The sequence below is a fragment of the Cavia porcellus genome, unplaced genomic scaffold (assembly GCF_034190915.1).
Source record: "Cavia porcellus strain 051 isolate PalLab524CR breed Dunkin Hartley unplaced genomic scaffold, mCavPor4.1 scaffold_22, whole genome shotgun sequence".
Lineage (NCBI taxonomy): Eukaryota > Metazoa > Chordata > Mammalia > Rodentia > Caviidae > Cavia > Cavia porcellus.
The window spans coordinates 31,860,762-31,880,429 of NW_026947505.1; the positions used below are offsets into that span (position 1 = coordinate 31,860,762).

General features: G+C 49.5%; 1 protein-coding gene across 1 annotated transcript in view; it reads right to left on the bottom strand.

Moving 5' to 3' along the window:
- Window positions 1-18,124, bottom strand: part of LOC101787678 (uncharacterized) — a 29,894-nt gene extending 11,770 nt beyond the window's left edge. The window contains 1 exon segment of the mRNA XM_063233342.1: window positions 17,822-18,124. Within this exon segment, the coding sequence (XP_063089412.1) occupies window positions 17,822-18,124 (303 nt within the window).
- Between the last annotated feature and the right edge of the window lie 1,544 nt (window positions 18,125-19,668).

The window sequence follows — 19,668 nt, forward strand, 5'->3', positions numbered from 1 at the left end:
TATTTCTTAATGTAGGTCACAGCCAGAACAGTACAGAAAACATTGCTCTAGAATGAGTGAGCTCACCCACTGCTCACTCACATGCAATTATTTTTCACGCAGTCAGATATTTGGCATAAAATAAAATTCTGATCCACACCCCTGCAGGTCTCCTCCCCTAAGTTCTGTTCCCCTAGCAGTGCACCGATCCTGCAGCTCAGAGAAACAAGGAGGCTAAGTCACTAGTTACATTCTCGGCTCATTCTGCAGCCTTCTGCAACCATCCTCCAAATTCAGATGTTGCAAGTTGAGGCTTGGGGAATTTGTTCAGCAAATCACCCTAAGTCAGCCCTGCAACAAGACAGCAGAATTCAGTACTCGGCAAAAAAGCACCGATCCCTTGCATGTGCAGGTCCCCAGACTCCTGGGAATGGGCGACTGCACGGGCTAGTAAGAGCCAAGCCCTAGAGAAGTCAATACCCCCAGTGACAAATCTCCACCCACCCCCTCTCTCCTGCAGGAATGAAACATGGGACTAGGCTGAAGATCCTGGTGGAGTCCAAAGTTCAACACACTTCAAAGTCCAACAATATATACATTTAGCAAATCCCATGCTGCTTCTCTCCAACCTCCAACTGCATGCACCCTCATGTCTAGAAGAATAAATGGCCCCAGTTTCCCAGAAGCACTGAGTCTTCAGACTTGTTTCTCCAACTTCAAGGTCAAGACCAGGCAGTGTCATGTAAATGGCAGCAGCACAAAGAGGTGAAAATGACAGGTGGTACATGCCTGTAATCCCAGCACTTGGAAGGCAGAGGCAGGAGGACTGCCATGAGTTCAAGGCCAGCCTGGGCTACACAGTGAGTTCCAGGCCAGCCTGAACTGCAGGATCCCAACCCCCACAAACAGACCTCCCAGGCCGGACATCCCCAGCTACCTCTCTGACCACCCAATGCCTGCTCTCTCGAACACTCTATCCCTGGGGTTCCCAACAAGCCCGGAGCAGCACTTGCTGGCAGCCCACTTACACTCGGATATCCTGGCAAACACAGAAACTTCCACACAGCCTGAGTGTCAATTACTTCTCTGCAAAACACACATTTCTGATTTCTCGAGTTGCCAGGTATAGTGGCTCTAAGACCCTGGCATATAATCAATTTCCACAAAGAATTTCCATTCATCTCTTCCCTTCACCCTGGCCCTGTCAAGGTAATGTCTCATCCTTTTTTCATTTCAGGTTAAGTCCAATGCAAACCCTGGGCACGCCTGGAGTGCAGCAGCTTACTAGCTGACCTGTCTCCTAAGGTTACTTTCAAAATCCTTTCCAAACACCCCTTCCTTGCAGTCCTCCCTGACCCTAAAACTTTTAATGTCTCCCAGGACACACAGACAGAACAGCAATTCCCCAGTCTGATTTTCTAGGACTTGTGCAATCTCAACCACTGTTCTCTCCATCTTCAGGAAACACGCAAGTTGGCCAAGGCCATGCTCATGGTCACTCTGTCGCCATCTCGAGGGTCTCCGAGAGCGCCCTCCTCTGACCTGCAACAGCACCTGTGTCTGCACCTGCCCACCACACCGTTCATGTGTCCTATCTGGAGGTCTTACTTTCCACCTACCTGTCTTCCCATGCTTCGCACAAGATGACAAGTCCCAAGGCCAAGGATCAAACCCAGGCTTTGAACATGCCAGGCAAGTATGGCACCACTGCTGTGCTACATGCCAGCTTCATTATCTTCTGCATCCTCCCTCCTCCATAACTGCTCCTCTGATCCTTCTTTCTTGGCCCTTTCTACCTGCTACTCCTGGGGACTCTGGGTTCTGCCATAGGCACACCTTCCTCCAAAAGTAGTGTGCCTTCCCCAACATGGACTTTTCCTCTCTCTGCTGTGGCTCCTGGCCTTCACCAACTCGGGAAGCCATGGCTCATGCATCTGCAGTTGAGCTCTTAAAGTCATTTCCACCTAGCAGAATAGGCTTCCTGGGGCCTTAGATTTCTTGGGTACCTCCTGACATCTCCCTGGAAGCCGGGGGTTCTGCTGAGAACACAGCAGCTCCCAGAAGGACCTGTGGAGTCCAACATAACTACTCTGTCTCAAGGCTCCTCAGGCTCTGTTTACACAACACAGTGGGAAAGGGTCCCAAGACCTCCAATACCTGTTGAAGCAAACTGTCCCAGTCACACTTTCCTGCACAGAGGGTGTGAAGAAAGCAGTGAGGGCCTGCACATATCCAGCGCCTGCCCAGCTGCACCGCAGGAGTGCCAGAGCCTGGGGAGTCTCCCGAGTGCCACAACTGGCAGGCAGGGCTGCCAACAAACAGGAGGCGTGGCGGTGCCCACCACCTGGCAGGTGGGCTCTTTTAGATCGCTCTCCTCTAGCCGCAATGGAAGGCACAGATCTAAACTCCGAGGCAGGGAAGGAAACGCTGCCTCTGAAATTGTTTGCAGATGCCAAATTCCCAGTCCAGGCCCCCACCCGGAAACCCCCGATGCCCAAAGTGCTACCGCCTGGCAAGGCCGACTGCCCTAGCACATGGGGTTAGGGGAGCCAAGCCGAAGGCACAGGGCCAGAGCGAGTAGTGGCCAAAGCCTGCTTGAGAGAGGGTGTGGGGCCAACCCGCCAGGAGGAGGGTGTGTCGCGGAGTGGACAGGCGCAAGGTGGGCATCCGGCCGGAAAGGGTCGGGGAAGGGGCATGGAAGGGCCGGGCTCGCTGTGCAGGGTCCTCAGGAGAGGTGACTGCGGACCCCCACTCAAAGTTGGGAGGGTCCTGGGTCGGGAGCTCAGGCGCCCAGGAGATAAGGCGGCGCGTGACAGGACAGGCGGCCACCAGGGTCCCCACCCCTTGGCCAACTGACCCGCGCAGCCACTGCCGCAGTGCCCCCCCGCGCCCCGCCCCAGGTCCCGGCCTTCGGACCCCGTGTGCGCGCAGGGCACTGGAAGCACTGGGCAACCTGCCACCCTCCAGCAGCTGGCTGCAGGCTGCGGCCCAGAGCAGCTCACTTCCCAGAGCTGGGCTCTGGCTGCAGCTGGCACCATCCTTCCTGTCCAGTGCCCTCCGCCCCCCGACAGGGTCCGCTGGCTCAGGCCGCGCGCCCTCCGCCGGCTCAGTTCGTGCCCACCTGGCCGGCCTCCCTCCCTCCACGGAAGACAGTGCTCAAGTATGGGGCTATAGCCACAACTGCCCCTGATTGCGGTCCCCAGAAAGGAGTCGCTTGCCCTCCAGCCCGGATCCTGAACAGGCCCCCTCCACTCCTCCATCTCTCTGTCCCTTTCCCCCACCTCTGCCCTCCCTGCACCTCCCCAGGCGCGTGCCCATCCTGACCCTGTACCCCACCTCTGCGCCCTGGAGAGGCAAACCCCGGGTAGACAGTTAGCGCTCAATAACTGCCCAGGCCCCTCCGTGCACATGCGCACTTGAACTTGACCCAGTGGTGACCCCCCCCTTTGCCCCCAAATCAGAAGAGGCAGCTGCAACCAGAACTAAACTTGAGGGTGTGCATTGCTTTCTTTCTTTCTTTCTTTTTTTTTTTTTTTTTTCCTACTGAGCTGCTGCAAACCCTGCAAAGTTTCTCTCTGTTGTTTTTCCAGGCCTGGCCCAGGAACAGGCTTCTCCAAGAGAGGCTGAGCTTGCCCCAGTGCTGGAGGGGAAGCCAGAAAACTTCGGGCAAGCAGGCAGGCATGGGGGACCAGAGCTTGGAGCAGGCCACAGGGACTAGAGGCCCTGGTAGCAGCACAGGAAAGCGCAGCGGGAGGGAGGAAAACCAACCTTTCCATTTGCTTCTGAGTGTTCTCCTCCCCACTTTATGACATCTCCCTGGTTTGCAGTTGTAAGGCAAGGCTTTATTTACCGATTCTGGAATTCAATGGGAGAAAGTTAACTGTTAGCATTCAACACTCATGTAAACAATACTGGCTGCTTTTGGTACCATCAGGCCCTGGCTTTTGTAGAATTTCTAACAAGTAGAATTGAAGCCTTTCCATTGCGTTGCTCTGTGTTTTTTTCTAGATAGGACCAGAGCCTCAAGTGTAGTACAGGGACCAGGGTGTCTATTTTGAGGCACACTGTATATATTTATATTGTGAATTTAATGCATACAAGAGGAATCATACCTCCCCACCCAAAAAAAGTTTAAAAATATTTTCCGACCTGATTTTTGAAACCACAGGACAATTTCAGGCCTGCTGCTTCTTCAGCAAAGGCAAACCTGCTCGAACTGCTAACCTGGCTGCGTGACCTTCAGCAGGGCCTTGAAGTTGGGACATCAGCCTCTTTACCTGGAAGATGAAATAAAATCCTGCGGAGATGCTGCCTGGCAAATCAGCACCAACAGTACTTCCCCTGTTGCCCACAATGTGCCAAATAAGAAAATTACCAGAACCAAAATTCCTAGAGGATGCGGGATTTAAACAGGCTGATTTTGCTCTCAGGGCTCACTTAGGGTTAGGTTTAGGGTTAGCAATGTTTGGGGACATTTTTAATTGTCACAACTGGGAGGAAGTGCCGCCTACTGGGTTTAGGGTGACAGAGCCTAGGATGCTACTAAACTTCCTTAGGGAACAAGGCAGCCCCCAAGGCCAAAGAGTGGCCTGGTCTAAAATGTCAATAGCGCCCCCCCCCACTTGTCCTGCCCAAGGAAGAAGCTGCTCTGGAGTCATTCCTGAAAACCTCCTGCTACCTTTCAACTGTCCTCCTAAAGGAAAGAGCTCTGTTTTTCATTAAGGGGAACGAGGTGTGGGACTGCACCAGTTCCATTAATACACAAAGCTCCTCCTTCCCAGAAATGGCAGGTTGGGATTCTAGATTTTATTATGAAAGGAACAAATCCAATCCATTCAGTTTCATGTCCATGTTTCCACTTGTTCTCAAACACTACTGCATAGCCCCTGTCCTGAGGGTCACACACCCACCCAGGAGGGGAATGACTGTCCTTGCAACAATTAAGGAACAATACAAATAACACAGAACTGAGCTTTAACTGCAGCACCCAGGTTAAGGTGGCTCAGAGGGAAGGGAACCGATTCCCTACAGCAAAGCCCAGGTCTTGCCTGTGGGCTGAGATGTTCAGGAAATGTTTGTTTGAATGAAACAGAATGGGGAAGTTTTAGACTTTGAAGTAGGGCTCTGGCTCAGCTCCATCACAGGATATAAACCCCTTGATTTTCTAAACGGATACTGGTGTCTGACTGTGAATTTATTTTTCTTAAAACGTCTAGTGCAAACTTTTAACCAAAGCTATAGGTTTCCTAAAATGATTAATAAAACCAAAATGTTTACATGCATGCCCGCCCTGTGCCGAATAAGCCCAGAACCTCTCCAATCCCCAGCAGAACCAGTAGCTTGTTCACTCTGAGATGCAGTCTGGGCAACCCCAGCCACGCAAGGCATATGCTCACAGCATAGGCTGGATGCAAATCCCTTTCCTGCAGGTAGGTACTTGCATGGTGTGCCTTCCAGAGCTCTGCACATCCACACCGAGTCGGGGAGAACATCGCATCACACACATCCTGCCACACAAGCACATTCAGCCAGCAATCAGCTCCGTGATGTGAACTCACACTGCTCAGCACAGGCCTTACACCATTTCTCTTGTCCCTCCAAAATCTGCTCCCTTTCTTCTAAGAAAATAAGAGCCTATTCTCCTACTTGCTCAGAAAAGAGGTTGAAATCATCTCTAGTTCTTTTTTCTTTCTCACACACCGCAATTCATCAAGAAATTCTGTTGGCTCACCTATGCACTACCTGAGTAATGCCCCAGCATTGCCTAATTCAGCCACCGTCTCGCCTACCCGGCCTCCTGCAGCAGGCTCCTGTTTCCTGCTGTTGCTGACACCCAGCTGTAAACTGTACAACCTTCAGCAGCCACAGCAATCTTTTTAAAACCTGCATTACACCACACACTCCTCTGCTCAAAAATTCCAGCAGCTTCCCACCTACTTGATCTTGGCTTAAACAACTCTCGGTCCCCCCACCTGACACTCCTCCCTGGAGCCTGCTGCTCCAGGCTGACGGGCCCCTGCCTGGCCCACAGATCCCCTCCCAACTCTGTCTTCCAAGACCACTGCTTGGGCCACAAGACCTGCTCCCGCACTCACTGCATCACTCGCTGCAGGTCCCTCCTCAAATGCACCTAGGCGAGACACAGTCCCTGTCCAATGTGTCCACGGTAGTGTCCCCCAACTGCACCTTCATCCACCTTTTCTTCCTTACACTTAGCACCAGACAATCTTTCCCTTGTCAGGAATTTTGATTCTTCCATGCTTATTTGGCTGTAAGTTCAATGAGAACAGGGATTTAGTTGTCCCTTACTGTTATATCGTCAGCTTCTAGAACATTGTCTAGGCCCGGGGATATACCTCAGTGGCACAGTTATCTGTCTGGCAAGCGCAAGGTTCTGAGCTCAATTCCCAGTACCAAGAAAGAAAGAAAGAAAGAAAGAAAAAAAGAAAGAGCATTGCCATTGTCTAGCTGCTAGCATACATATAGGATCACAGGCCCTATACAAACTCTTAGCCCCAATAGTCACACACCCTTCTCGAAAAGCTATCATTCTTAAGATTACTCACACCTGTGACCTCTGTGCCAGGACCTCTCCTCAGGGATGTATGGCAGCCCCTTCCTTTCCTACCCATCAGTTTCGAGGACAGACTCCTGGTCAGGACTGGCAGATAGGTTTTACACACATGCCCCGCCACAAGACTCTCAATTATCTTCTCACCTTTGTTTGTACCTTTTCAGGATGGATAGAAGACTTTCCCACAACCAGGGAAATTGCTGATGTAGTTACCAAAGTCATATTACAAGAAATCATTCCAAGGTTTGGTCTACCTCAGAGTATTCACTCAGATAATGGTCCCGCCTTTATTTCTCAGATCACTCCACAGGTATCCTCGAGCTTACACATCACCTGGCACCTACACATCCCATACCATCCACAATCCTCAGGAAAAGTAGAACAGGCAAGTGGCCTCATTAGACACACCTTATAAAACTCATTTAGAACTACACCAACCTTGGCCTCAACTTTTGCCCTTAGCCTTAGCCAAGCTCAGGGCACTTCCCCGGGCTCCTACTTTCCTAAGTCCTTTTGAACATAGGTACGGCAGGCCATTCTTACTCCACAATCTTCCTACTCCCCAAAATCTCCCTCCCCTGGCTGACTATGTCCCAGTCCTCTCCTTCCTCTGACACCTGTTGCGACAACATGCTGATCTCTGCCTTCCACAACCCTCTGGAGAAGCCAAACCAGATCCTCCCATATCCCCAGGAGATCTAATTTATGTCAAATGTTCTAAATCCACAGGACTACCACCAAGGTGGAGTGGCCCGTATCTGGTCTACTTGGCTACCCCTACAGCGGTCAAAGTTGCTGGACTCCCATCCTGGTTTCACATCACTCAGGCTAAGAGGCGCCCTCCGAGCCCTAAATGTGATCATTCTGAGTGGTCATCTCATCTTCTGTCACCCACCGGTCTCTGTTTCACGAAGGCCTCGCAGCCACAGTTAACAGGCTAAGTCATGTATTGTTATCCACTTTGGTTCCTAATTTCTTACATTCTATTCATGATCATTTCTACAGCAGGACTCTTGACAGTCTTTCCCAAAGACTCCCACCTCATGCATAAGATAATCTTCATGATGCTCCATGCGATGACTGTGGTATTTCTGTCTACCCTCAGCTGTCTGGTTAAGCGTGACATCCCTGAAAGCCTAAACTCTTACCTTCCCTATACTGCTACAGCCACCACCTTCCCTACTCCCCCTATTTTTTCCAGTTCATTCGTGGACCGGAAACAAGTTCTCCACACACCTACCCTCTTAAGTTTATGCTTTCAGATGGGGGAGTAATCACCTCTCATAACATCATTTCTCCTAACCTCACACTTAATTTTCAGAATTCTACCTCACTGTGACAATGATCCTAGCTCAACGTCATGCTGATATAATCACATGTCTAAAATCAAAGGCACGTTTCCCTCTACCTCACCTGGCTCCTTAAATATGACAGTGCCATGTCTCCTCATAACATCATGTCTCTTTGTTTTTCCAGTCTAACATACGTGCATTCACCAGTGATGTTGTCCTGGCTAAAACACCTGGCACCAGAATCTACCTGGTCATCCACCATCACCCCATCGACTCCCCAAGACTCCAGTACAGCGCCCCCTGCCAGCAGGAAATAGTTAAAAAATCTTCCCTCCTTTTCATAATAATAATCATAAGATGGCATATGAATGGGTTTTGGCCCAGACAGGACTCTGTAGCTAGAAAAGCCTCAAGGGAAACCAGGAAGCTCCTGTCTCTAACACCCCTTGGAATTTACCTGTGATGTCCTCTTCCCCGCCCCTGGGAACTTTCCTGTGGTGCCAAACCTACGACCAATGGGCTACCCGTGCATCCCTGATGCCCCCTTAGGTTCCACCCCAAACCGAGGCTACTTACATACCCCCGACGCCTCGTGTCCGCCAGACAGAAAGCCAGACTGCAGCAGTCGGGGGTGCTGGTTCTCTCTCTCCGTGTTCTCAGAATAAAGGCCTCTTTTGTTTTATACTTCTCATCATTTGGAAATAATCCTATCAGTTCTGCTGAGAGAAAACTCAGGTAATCTAGAAACACGTGCCTTGGGGCCTGGGTGGAAAAAGGGAGGGCTCCGAATGTCACCCCCTTGGTAAGCCTGTGGACATAGAGCTGCCATATTTTAGTCAGCAGATAACAGACCCAGGTTTGTACTTGGAACTTTCCAAGCATTTTTTTTAATGCTGAAAAAATAAGCTTCTACCTCTACTGCCTTAAAAAACTGATCACCACAGTCTTTTATTATCAGCATAAATGGAAAGGATCCTGTTTCCACAAGCAGTGGACCCTTGACTTACAAACTCGTTCATTCTGAGGGCTGGTTGTAACTCAAATTGTTTGTAAGTCAAGATTATTTTTCCCGTGAGAAAGAATGGAAATACCCATATTGCATTCTGAACCTCCCAAAGCACCCCTTAACAACCCTTTCATAATAAAAATGGTTGTATAATGTGCGTAATGTACCAGAAACACCAATTGTTTTCCCAGTGTATCCACCGGGAAGATATAAAATGTGCCTAGTTTACCAGAAACAACAGTTTCATACTGTACTCACTGAAAAATCTTTCCAAAAGATGAGAAGTATAAAACAAAAGGCGGCCTTTTTTCTGAGGATATGGAGAGAGATGACCGGCACCTCCCACCACTGGAGTCCTGCGATCTCTCCTGTGGAACACATGCAGTGAGGCACATAAGCAGCCTCAGTGTGGGGTGGAACCTAAGGGGGGCATTAGGGATGCACAGGTAGCTCTTTGGTCCTAGGATTGGCACCATAGGTAAATTTCCAGGGTCGGGAAGATGGCATCACAAGTAAATTCCTAGAGGTGGGGGAGATAGGGGCTCCTGCTTTAGGTTGAGGCTTTCCTGGCTACAGAGTCCTGTCTGGGCCACAACCCTTTCACTCACCTTCAAGTTGACATCTTTGGCTGGTGGAAAGGGAGGATGAAGTGGGAGGTGGGCATTGTTTGGAAGCAGAGTTCCTCCACAGCATCAGGAATCTGTTCTCGGGTGTCTTTTCTCTCTTGGGAGAGTCTGCAGCCCACTAGGCCTTGCTTCTGGCTCACTAGGTCTCAGCCTTTTCAGAGCTAAAAACTGGCCTGTGTCTTTCTTTTCTTTTTGGTCTGGAGTATGAAATGACCTTGTCATTAACAAGTAAATAAGCGATTGGCTTTTTCTCTGTCTGGTGGGCCTTCTCTACAAATGTTTAAACTCTGTGCATTTTTTCAGGATTTCCCTTATTTTAGAAGTAGAACTTTGCCGAACTGGTTGTTGATGCCTCCCACCCACCCGTTCAGAAAGCTCCTCACTGCCTTTCTCTGCTGGCAGCCAGAAGTTGGTGCAGTTCCTCCATAGGCAGTTCCCCTAGTGTTCCTCCACCAGTTCCTGGACGCGACCACTGTCCACCAGCAAGCCTGCGGGCTCTGCTGTCATGACAGAGTGGTCTATCACAGGGCCACTGGAAGGCTCAGGCTCCTCTGTGTACCCTTCAGAGTCTCTCCTGTGTAATTTTAGGCTACATGTGGTTCCAGGCGGATGTCAGGGTCCTTAGATAAACAGTGGCCCAGGATTTCTCAACTAAACCCACACCGGAAAGGATGTAATTTTCCTTCCAGAACTCTTTAAAGGTTACACCTGTATCTGAGACCACCTGCAAGCACTGCAGGAGCAGCTTCTTGGTGGATCGCTTCTGAAAGCTCACTATAACCTGCTACTCCTTAGGCTGCAGTGGAGGTGTTGTATTAGGTGGGAGGAACTTGACTGAGAGCCACGGGAATTCTTCAGCCAGTTCCTCTTCCAGATCTCATGGGTGAGCAGGAGCATGGTCATGATAAGGAGAGCCTTGAATGGTAAACCTCTGTCCTCTAGATATTGTTTAGCAGGACAGAAAGCCTCCCTGATCTGCTCAAGAGAATGTACTCCTGTTACCCAGGCTTTTGTGTTAGATCTCCACATGACCCCGAGCCAATTCCTCATGACTTTTTGTTTTCTGAACAGGCCTGGGGTCTCAGGGTAATCAACCAATAGAGGCTTTATCCTGAGGCACCTGCATTGGCATCTAGCAATAAGGCTAGCCTGTCCTTCACCGGCTTATGGCCTGGCATTTTTCTTCTCTTCCTGAATAATGTACTGTATGTTCTCCTGGGCATTCGCTTCCAGAAGAAGCCAGTTTCATCACAGTTGAAAACTTGATGAGAGCAACAGTCATTTTTCTGTGTTGTCGTTTTGAAGTGGTGCGTGTAGTTTTCAGCCGCCCTTGTATCAACACTGGCCACACAACCATGCCTAGTCATGCTCTAGACCCCAGTTCTCGTTTTAAAATTGTGAAAACACCCCTTACTGACACAAAAGGTTTCACCATTATCACTCATGAATGGATTATCCTTTGTGAAATCTGCATTTATAGCTAGCCCCAGCTTTTTCACAAATTATAGGCTCAGGCAATATAACTGGCCATCTGCCTTTCATTTATCCACACTGATAGCCTTCTGCCTTGTCTAACACTCTTGATTGTGACTTAATGTAACGCCTTTTTGGGGGTGGGTTGGGGTACGGGGAATTGAACTCAGGGCCTCACACTTGACAGGTAGGCGCTGCACCACTGAGCTAAGTCCCCAGCCGGAGTGACATTTTTAGCAACACTAGCTTCCTTATACAGATCTTTTCTCTGTAAGATGGTGGAGATGGCGAATTTTGACATTCTATGCATATTGGTGAAATTGTTTACACAAAAGCCACTCATATTTCTCCACAATTTCCTTCTTCTTCTCAATTGTGATTGCTTTTTGCCCCTTCCCTTCCTTCCTTAGCTTCTTTTCTTTTGCGGGCTATTTGACAGCAGTACTTGTAGTGATTATACAAAGCACAGACTGAAATCAGCCCCATGAGTCTCTGTCCTTCTGCAGAGTCACCCTCAGAAGGATCCCAGACCTGGTTAATCTCTTTCCGTAAGCCCCATGATGTGCCATGGGAAACTTCCAAAGATCCCAGAGACCTCACCATTAGCCTTAAGAAATGGAAACATTTGACCCGGAGGATCTGAGGAAAAAATAACTCACTTTCTATGGCAGTACTGTATGGCTTCCACATCAACTCAGAAATGGCGAGAGATGAGCATAGAACGGCAGTCTATAAGTTATAATGCTCTTCTTCAGTTAGATCTTCCTCATAAAAGTCAAGGAAAGTGGACTAAAGTCCTGTCTGTCCAGGCTTTCATGGTTCTATCTGGAAGCATCCTCTGCAAAGGCCCAAGAGACCCCTGAAGAAGAGGCTGAGATGGCTGATGATTCCTTAGGGCCTGCCTGTCTCTCAGGGAGACGTGGGTCTCCCCTTCATGTTTCATGAAAACAGCCACACTGGAGGAGGGGTCTCCTGAGCCACCTCCTTCCATCCTCAGGCCAGTAAATCTGGGCCACCCTTTCAAGTGACTCAGAAACTCCACCATCTGCCACTCCCTAGAAAGACCCAGGACTCCTCAGACCCCTCCTCCTGCTCCTCAGATGGCTCCGAGCTCCACAGGACACATGCGGAATAGAGTTTCCTGCCCTTGCAGCTCACATCCTGCTCCTAAGAGACACCCGGGACTACTCAAGTCCACGTTCCTCTTCCGTGGCAGGTTTCTAAAAACGCAAGGAAGAGTCAGGCCGATTTTCAGGAGATCCTAATAGGTTTGGACATGAGCTTCCATTTTTTTTTTAAACAAGCTGTAGCAAGTTATATCAATGAAGAATTTTGCATGGTTTATTTCTCCCCAATGTGTACTTGCATGCTTCAAGTGATATCGGAATGACCTGGATCAGTGATCGCCAGTGTGCGTGCTCTGTAGTATTTTTCACATGCTGTGCCCAGATCAATATTATGCCACTGTAGTGATGGATGCCAGCTTTGGCCAACATGGCCTAGTACTCTTCAGAGTCTGCTTTTACCCCACTGTGCACTTTCCACTTTTCATGACGAGTCGGAGCCTGGAGCTGATGGATTCCAGAGGCTCTTTCATCTTCTCTGCAGCCACCATCTTCCTGCTTTAGCTGGGTGACTGTCCCAAACAAAGAGCAGCCACCATGATGCCCGGGAAGCAAGAAAGTGGGGCTTCAGACTTCGACCCTTGTCTTTGACCTTGCATAGCAAGATGTCCAATTTGTCCACTTGATGCACCCTAAATAAAAACATCAGGACTCCTAGAGGCGGCTAAGACATACGCAGATTAGCAGTGTGCTGTGGAAAGAGCAGAGTCGCCCCAGAGAGGGCACTGTCCTCCCGGTAGAAGCAAACGGGAAGGACTGAAAATGAGGTCTAAAATAATTACTGCTCTTATGGGAATAAAAAGATGCATTAATAAACATGTTAATTATGAAAGGGTGAGAGAGGTCATGCAGGGCAAAGAGGACAGTCCAGCTGCCTCTCCTAGTTGATTAGTAGAAGCTTCCCATAAATCTATGAACTCAGTTCTGACTCCAGAGGAAGGTCAGGTACCAGTGGGACAGCATTTCTCACTATCAGTCAGCCCCAGCCAGCTATTTGGCACAAATTAAAAAACTTCAGATGAGTTCCTGGACCCTTTGGACCCCATTGTGAAACTCATCCTTGATCTAGAGGAGGATAAATAGGAGAGGAACCAAGAGCAAAGGCAGGCCAAAATTGTACTGTCATAAGTGGCAGTACCTTAAGCACACCCAGGTTGTCCAAGGGAACCCAGGGCCAATCAAGGAAAGAGTTCAGGTTTTAAACGCAAGGAATCTGGACACTGGGCATGCAACTATATTAGGCATCCACTGGGGCCCTGCTCCATGTAGCAGGTGGCTGGTGTGAATGAGTTATGGCACTGGAGGATTGACTGTGCCCACAGCTTACATGGGCACCGGTACTGGGACTCCTGCTTTTTACTGGGTAATCTTGCCAGGGCTGCATTCTCAGGCTCTTGGTAGCCTAATATCCCTTCGCAATGCTTTCCTGTCCACAGAAAAGTGGAAATAAAACTGCTAGAAAATGTCTCAAATAATAGCAAGGAAAAACATCGTCTTTTTGCTGGCTCAGTCATAGTACTCTTTTCAAGATAGAGACCAAGAATTATTCCGACCTGTTCCTTCTCATACTTGGCTGCTGGCTCTTAAACCTGGTAGTAAGATTTGTCCATTGAAGGCTTCAACAGATCCATCCTCAGATGATGACCCAGTCCATGACTCTCCTACAGCTTTCTCCCACTGGCCAGGCAGTTTGACAGTTCCTGACATGTGGGCTCTAATTCTTCTCTTCTCTCTCTCTCTCTCTCTCTCTCTCTCTCTCTCTCTCTCTCTCTCTCATTCTCTCACTCTGTGTGTGTGTGTGTGTGTGTGTGTGAGATTGAACTCACAACTTGCACTTGCCAGGCAAGCACTTATGCCACTGAGCTAAATCCTCAGCCCTTTCCTTGTCTTCTGGCAAATTCTTGCCAGCCCAGCCAGCGAGCCCAACATCCCAGGGTAGTCAGAGAGCACAGGTCCCCCAGCAGCAGATAGGGCCTGCAGGCCTTTTCAGCAGGAAGCAGCTGTCAGAAGAGGCCAGTGCTGCCTCAGCATCCCATGAAGAACTGGAGATTCTGTCCCTCAGAGGGAACTGAGGTAGATTAGGGCTGGGGAAAACCTGCTGGGAGGAAGCTGTCAAAGTCTTGGAGACTCAGGGCACATGCACAGAACACAGGCTCCAGGATGACCCTGAAGCACCTGCGTCCTGCACACTGAACCAATCAGAAAAGCCCTTTTGCAAGTCTTTATTTATATCTGCAGGAAACCAAGCAAGTCTTCCATAGGGCAGTTTAAACCTGGCTTCAGCCCCAGTGCATTTCTGATAGGACAATGTCCCAAAGGCTTATTTGCATGAGAAAGAAGTCAGTCCAGGAATTGCAGCTCCAAAAGTCCCCTTGCCCCTATGCTGGAGCTGCTAGGAGTCTGACCGGAACTATGCTGTCCCTGCAGAGCATGTGTCACCACCCTTCAGTGAATGTGTACCTCGCTACCTTTTCTTTGTCTCACTCAGTTCTCTGTTCCGGACCCCAAGATCCTGGCGAGTTTCCCCCGGGACGCACCTCCGGTACCAGTCAAATTCTACCTGCAATTTCACCACTTCCCTGACAACTTGTTTTCTTTCTGTTTTTATTGATCACAAACGTCCTGATAGGTGATAGGCTGGTGACTTTTTGTAATTCATGTTCCTTCATTAAAATGAGTTTTTTAAAAACTGACAACGGATTTGTTTGATTTCAAAAAAATGAGAAGCCCAAACTGAATAAATAAGTGTTTCCCTAACAGGATTGGGATATAGAGTCAAAATTCCCCAAAGTCCCTGCTCCAGAGAGGTGAAAACTTGAGTTCCCAGTAACCTGGCTGTTGCTGGGTTGAGTGCCCCAGGAGGCCTGAATGGACTCAAAAGGCACAGTGCCCGGGCTCAGAGGCGGGCAGGCGCGCCCTCTAGTGGCCATTCCTTGCTGGTGTCAGTGAATAAAAAAAGCCTGCCCAGGGCACATTTCAGTATTGCAGTCACTGTTAAAGGCCAATCCAGTGCATTGGGGGCTTGGACTGGCTCCCGGCGCGGCTCTGTCCTTTGATGTCGGTATGCACTCTGCCTTCCTTCCTTCCCAATCATGCCGTTTCCATCGCTGGCTTGCTGTTGTTCAACATTATTTTATTTATTTAAATTTTACATATTTATGGAGTACAGTATGTACTAATGCACAGTAAGAGCCTGGCATGGTGGTGTCTGTCTGTAATCTCAGCTACTGAGGAGGCTGAGGCAGGAAGGTCTTGAGTTCGAGGCCAGTACACATATACAATGTAGAGCCATCAAATTGAAATATTTAGCAGTTGTAGCCCCTTAGTCATTTGTTTGTGCAGGGAACCATCCAACTTCTCCCTTTTAGATGTTTATACAATATATGTGCTGTGAAAGACTAGAACTAGAACTTACTCTTCCTGTCCGTGTTATATGTGTTTAAGTGGAGGTCTTGTATGTTGCCAGTCTGCTTTGCAGACTATACCGCAGCGCGTGCAGCTGCAGCTGTATAAACTCCCACCTGCCTGGCCGTTTGCTTCCTTGCCGTAGCTCCATGGAACACGCAGCCCTTAGAGCAGCAGTGCTAAGTCATGAGACGCAGAGGTGTGCTCTGTATGTGGCTGGGGCTGCCGAGTTGAATTAAATCCACTGACTGTATAAAGTTAAATGCAAGTTCAGTTGAGATGTTTGTGCTCTGTATGGTATTTGCTGTTTCATTTTAGAGATACAAGAAGCTCATTGAACCCTTTTAGTGTGAATTTTTTCTCCTCTCAGAGTAAGAAAGAGAACGTGCCGTTTAATTGACTGTACTTGGTTTGGAACCATGCTGTCCTGGGCTGTAAGCCTCACTGGAAAAAAACTTGTAAAATTCTAGTCATTGAAAGTGTCATCAGGAGGGAGGGCAGGGAAGGCTGAAGAGGAATCAGCTTGTTTGGTATGTGTGCCAGCTCCCACGATGAGTGTACTGTGTACAGCATTGACGTACCTGTAAACATTGAAAAACAGAACAGAAATGACATCGAACAGCAAGAGAACACGTAACCTTTAGCTTAATCATATAGAGGAAAGGATTCTTTGTTTCTCTGAGGGAGGACCCAGGGTTTCAGTGATGACTAAGCTGTGCCCACATTATTATGCAGTTTGGTTCTAGGATAATGAATTTTTATTGCCTGTATTACCATGAGTTTGAGGCCACCCTGGACTACACAGTGAGACCTTGTCTTAAAAAGCAACAAAACGAAACAAAACTTGCTAATAATGTTTAAGACTTAATTGAAGACTTTTTTTGCATCTGTTGACAAGATTATAAAAATTTTTCTCCTCGTCTGCTAATGTGAACTACCTTGATACATGTGCTAAGCTAACCACATGTTCTGGAAAGTAGTCCCTGGTTTGTGGAGATTTTCCTGATCCAGTCTGTAATGTTGCTGGCATCCCAATTCGCCCAGCCATCCGAAGATCTCAAACACGCAAACTGCTTTTGTGGTGTCGTGTGACATTCTCTGTGGCAGGAACCTCTGTGAGCTTCGTCAGACAGAACAGGACAAAGAGAAGAGAAATGGGACGGAAAAGGCCTAACTAAGTATAACTGGTAAACTTCAAATGACGTTCTTTATCACGGCAACTAAAGGATGTGTTGATCTGACTGAATCTCTGAGACTTCAGGACAGCAAACTATTTAAAAAGCATCTTCCTCACCCTACCGAATGCTGAGATGTAAAACCTATCGCATGTCCCCAGGTACATGCAAGAGGACACCGTAGCTATTCTGCGGTTATTTATAACTGGCTTCCTTGACCTACTGGAAGTTTTCACCTGACTTTTCCTTGATTGAACTTGAATTGATGTCTGCCTTAGGGTGATGAGATGTGGACGTGTACGTCACTGTTGTGTATAAAATACATCTGCAAAGAAGAGCAGCGTGCAGAAGGCTTGCAGGCCAGACTGCATCGTGCTTGCCTGGTTACGGGTCGAGAGCGGGTAGAATATTTCCATGTTTGCTGACAGGATTTACTGTGAAACTGTTGGCAGAGCTGGCTTTTACTGGGGCTTCCTTGTTGCCAGGTACTTTAGTACCAGGGCTGCCCTCAGAGCCGGGCACGACACTGTTCACCATCACAATCGAGAAGAGTGGCCTGAAGGATGCCGGGCAGCGCATGGATCCTTACATTACAGTCAGCATACAGGGTAACAAGTTGGGTTTCCCCTCTCTCATTACTCCTAACTTACCGCACTGTTTTGAGGCATGTCTTGTATCTATGACAACTCATTTTAATCCACTTTACAATGAGGCAGAATTTCTGCAAGAAATGTTGCTCCATCACTAACCATTTCTGATGAGTTTTCTGAAAATAGTTTGCTTTTCCTTCTTTGTAACTTGCACCCTTGCTTGGGAGATTGTCTGTCTTTTGTTCTCTTCACATTTACTGTGACAGCCTTTTCTTTGGCATGCACGCTTTCATGAGCCCTGTGTGGGGTACGCGGCAGTTCCCTTCCTTGCCAGGAGTTGGTCTGTGTGTGTGTGTGTGTGTGTGTGTGTGTGTGTGTGTGTGTGTGTCTGTGTGTGACAAGGCCCTGTTCTCTCCCTGTGCCCCACCTGCTAGCCCCAGCCTCCAGCTCGTCTTGCTGTTCTTCTGACTCTGGGGTGCTGACCAGAACCACACAGTCTCCCTGCCAAGGGCTCCTGCCCTGTGCAGGTTGTCAAGCCCTTACTTCCTTGGCTGAGCCCTGTGCTCTGTCTTCCCACCCTCTGTCCCTGAGGATGCTGGCCGGTCAGGTGGGTGCCAAGGGAGCCCGCAGGGGGCGCGAGGCCGGGAAGCCGATGGCTTGCAGGGGTGGGGGTGCGGAGGGCGCGGGGCAGGGCAGGAAGGATGGTGTCAGCTGCAGCCAGAGCCCAGCGCGGGAAAGTGAGCTGTGCTGGGCCCCAGCGCTGCAGCCTGCTGGTAGAGGGTGGCGGGGTTGCCAAGCGCTTCCAGTGCCCTGCGTGCCCGCAGGGGCCGAAGGCCCAGGGCCGGGGGCTGGGCGGGGTGGGCACTGTGGCAGTGGCCATGCAGGCCGGGTGGCCAAGGGGTGGGGACCGTGGTGGCCGCCTGTCCTCTCCTGCGCCGCCTTATCTCGCAGGCGCCTGCGCTCCAGACCCAGGACCCTCCCAACTTTGAGTGGGGGTTGGCAGAGCTTTGTGTATTAATGGAACTGATGCGGTCCAACACCTTGTTCCCCTTAATGAAAAACAGAGCTCTTTCCTTTAGGTGGACAGTTGAAAGGTCGCAGGAGTTTTCAGGAATGACTCCAGAGCAGTGTCTTCCTTGGGCTGGACAAGTCAGAGGGAGGCGCTATTGACATTTTAGACAGGGCCACTCTTTGCCCTTGGGGGCTGCCTTGTTCCCTAAGGAAGTTTAGTAGCATCCTAGGCTCTGTCAACCTAAATCCAGTAGGCGGCACTTCCTCCCAGTTGTGACAATCAAAGAATGTTTTTTCAAGATAATTGCCTGTGCTCTGTGAGTTGACCTGGTTTACTATATAAGAGCCCTGGAATAAAGACTTGGTGTGCAGTTGCAATTGCTGTTTCTCTCTGCTGCTTCTTTTCTTCGCGCTGCACGCCCCCCCACCCCGTGTCCCGACTTGGTGTGTGTGTGTGCCTCTTCCCGGGGTTCAGAGTGCACTAGACACTCGCAACAGGGAGGTATGATTCCTCTTGTATTCATTAAATTCACAATATAAATATATACAGTGTGCCTCAAAATAGACACCCTGGTACCTGTACTACAGTTGAGGCTCTGGTCCTATCTAGAACACAATGGAAAGGCTTCAATTCTACTTGTTACAAATTCTACAAAAGCCAGGGCCTGATGGTACCAAAAGCAGCCAGTATTGTTTACATGAGGGTTGAATGCTAACAGTTAACTTTCTCCCATTGAATTCCAGAATCAGTAAATAACGCCTTGCCTTACAACTACAAACCAGGGAGATGTCAGAAAGTGGGGAAGAGAACACTCAGAAGCAAATGGAAAGGTTGGTTTTCCTCCCTCCCGCCACGCCATCCCATTCTGCGACTGCGGCCTTGGATCCCTGTGGGACTCTCCAAGCTCTGGTCCCCCACGCAGCCCACCCACCCACCCTGCAGTTTTCAGGCTTCCTCTCTCGCCCTGGGGCAGGCTGGGCCTCTCTCAGAGAAGCCTGTCCTGGAGCCAGGCCTGGAAAAACAGCATCGAGAAACTTTGGCAGGGTTTGCAGCAGCTCGGTGAAAAAAGAAAAAAAAAAAAGAAATGCACACCCTCAAGTTTGGTTCAGGGATGCAGCTGAGGGTTCTGATTTGGGGCAGAGGCGAGGTGGGGGTCACCACTCTGGCAGGTTCAAGTGCGCATGTGCAGGGAGGGGCCTGGGCACTTATAGAGCGCCAACTGTCTACCCGGGGTGCACTTCTCTGGCGCGCAGAGGTGGGGTGTGGGGTCAGCGTGGGCGCAAGCCTGGGGCGGTGGAAGGGAGGGAAGAGGTGGAAAGGGATGGAGGACGGAAGGAGGGAGGAGGAAGGGAGGGAAGGGCCTTGTCCCCGATCGGGTGTGGCAGGCAAGCCGCTCCCTTCCCAGCGGGTTG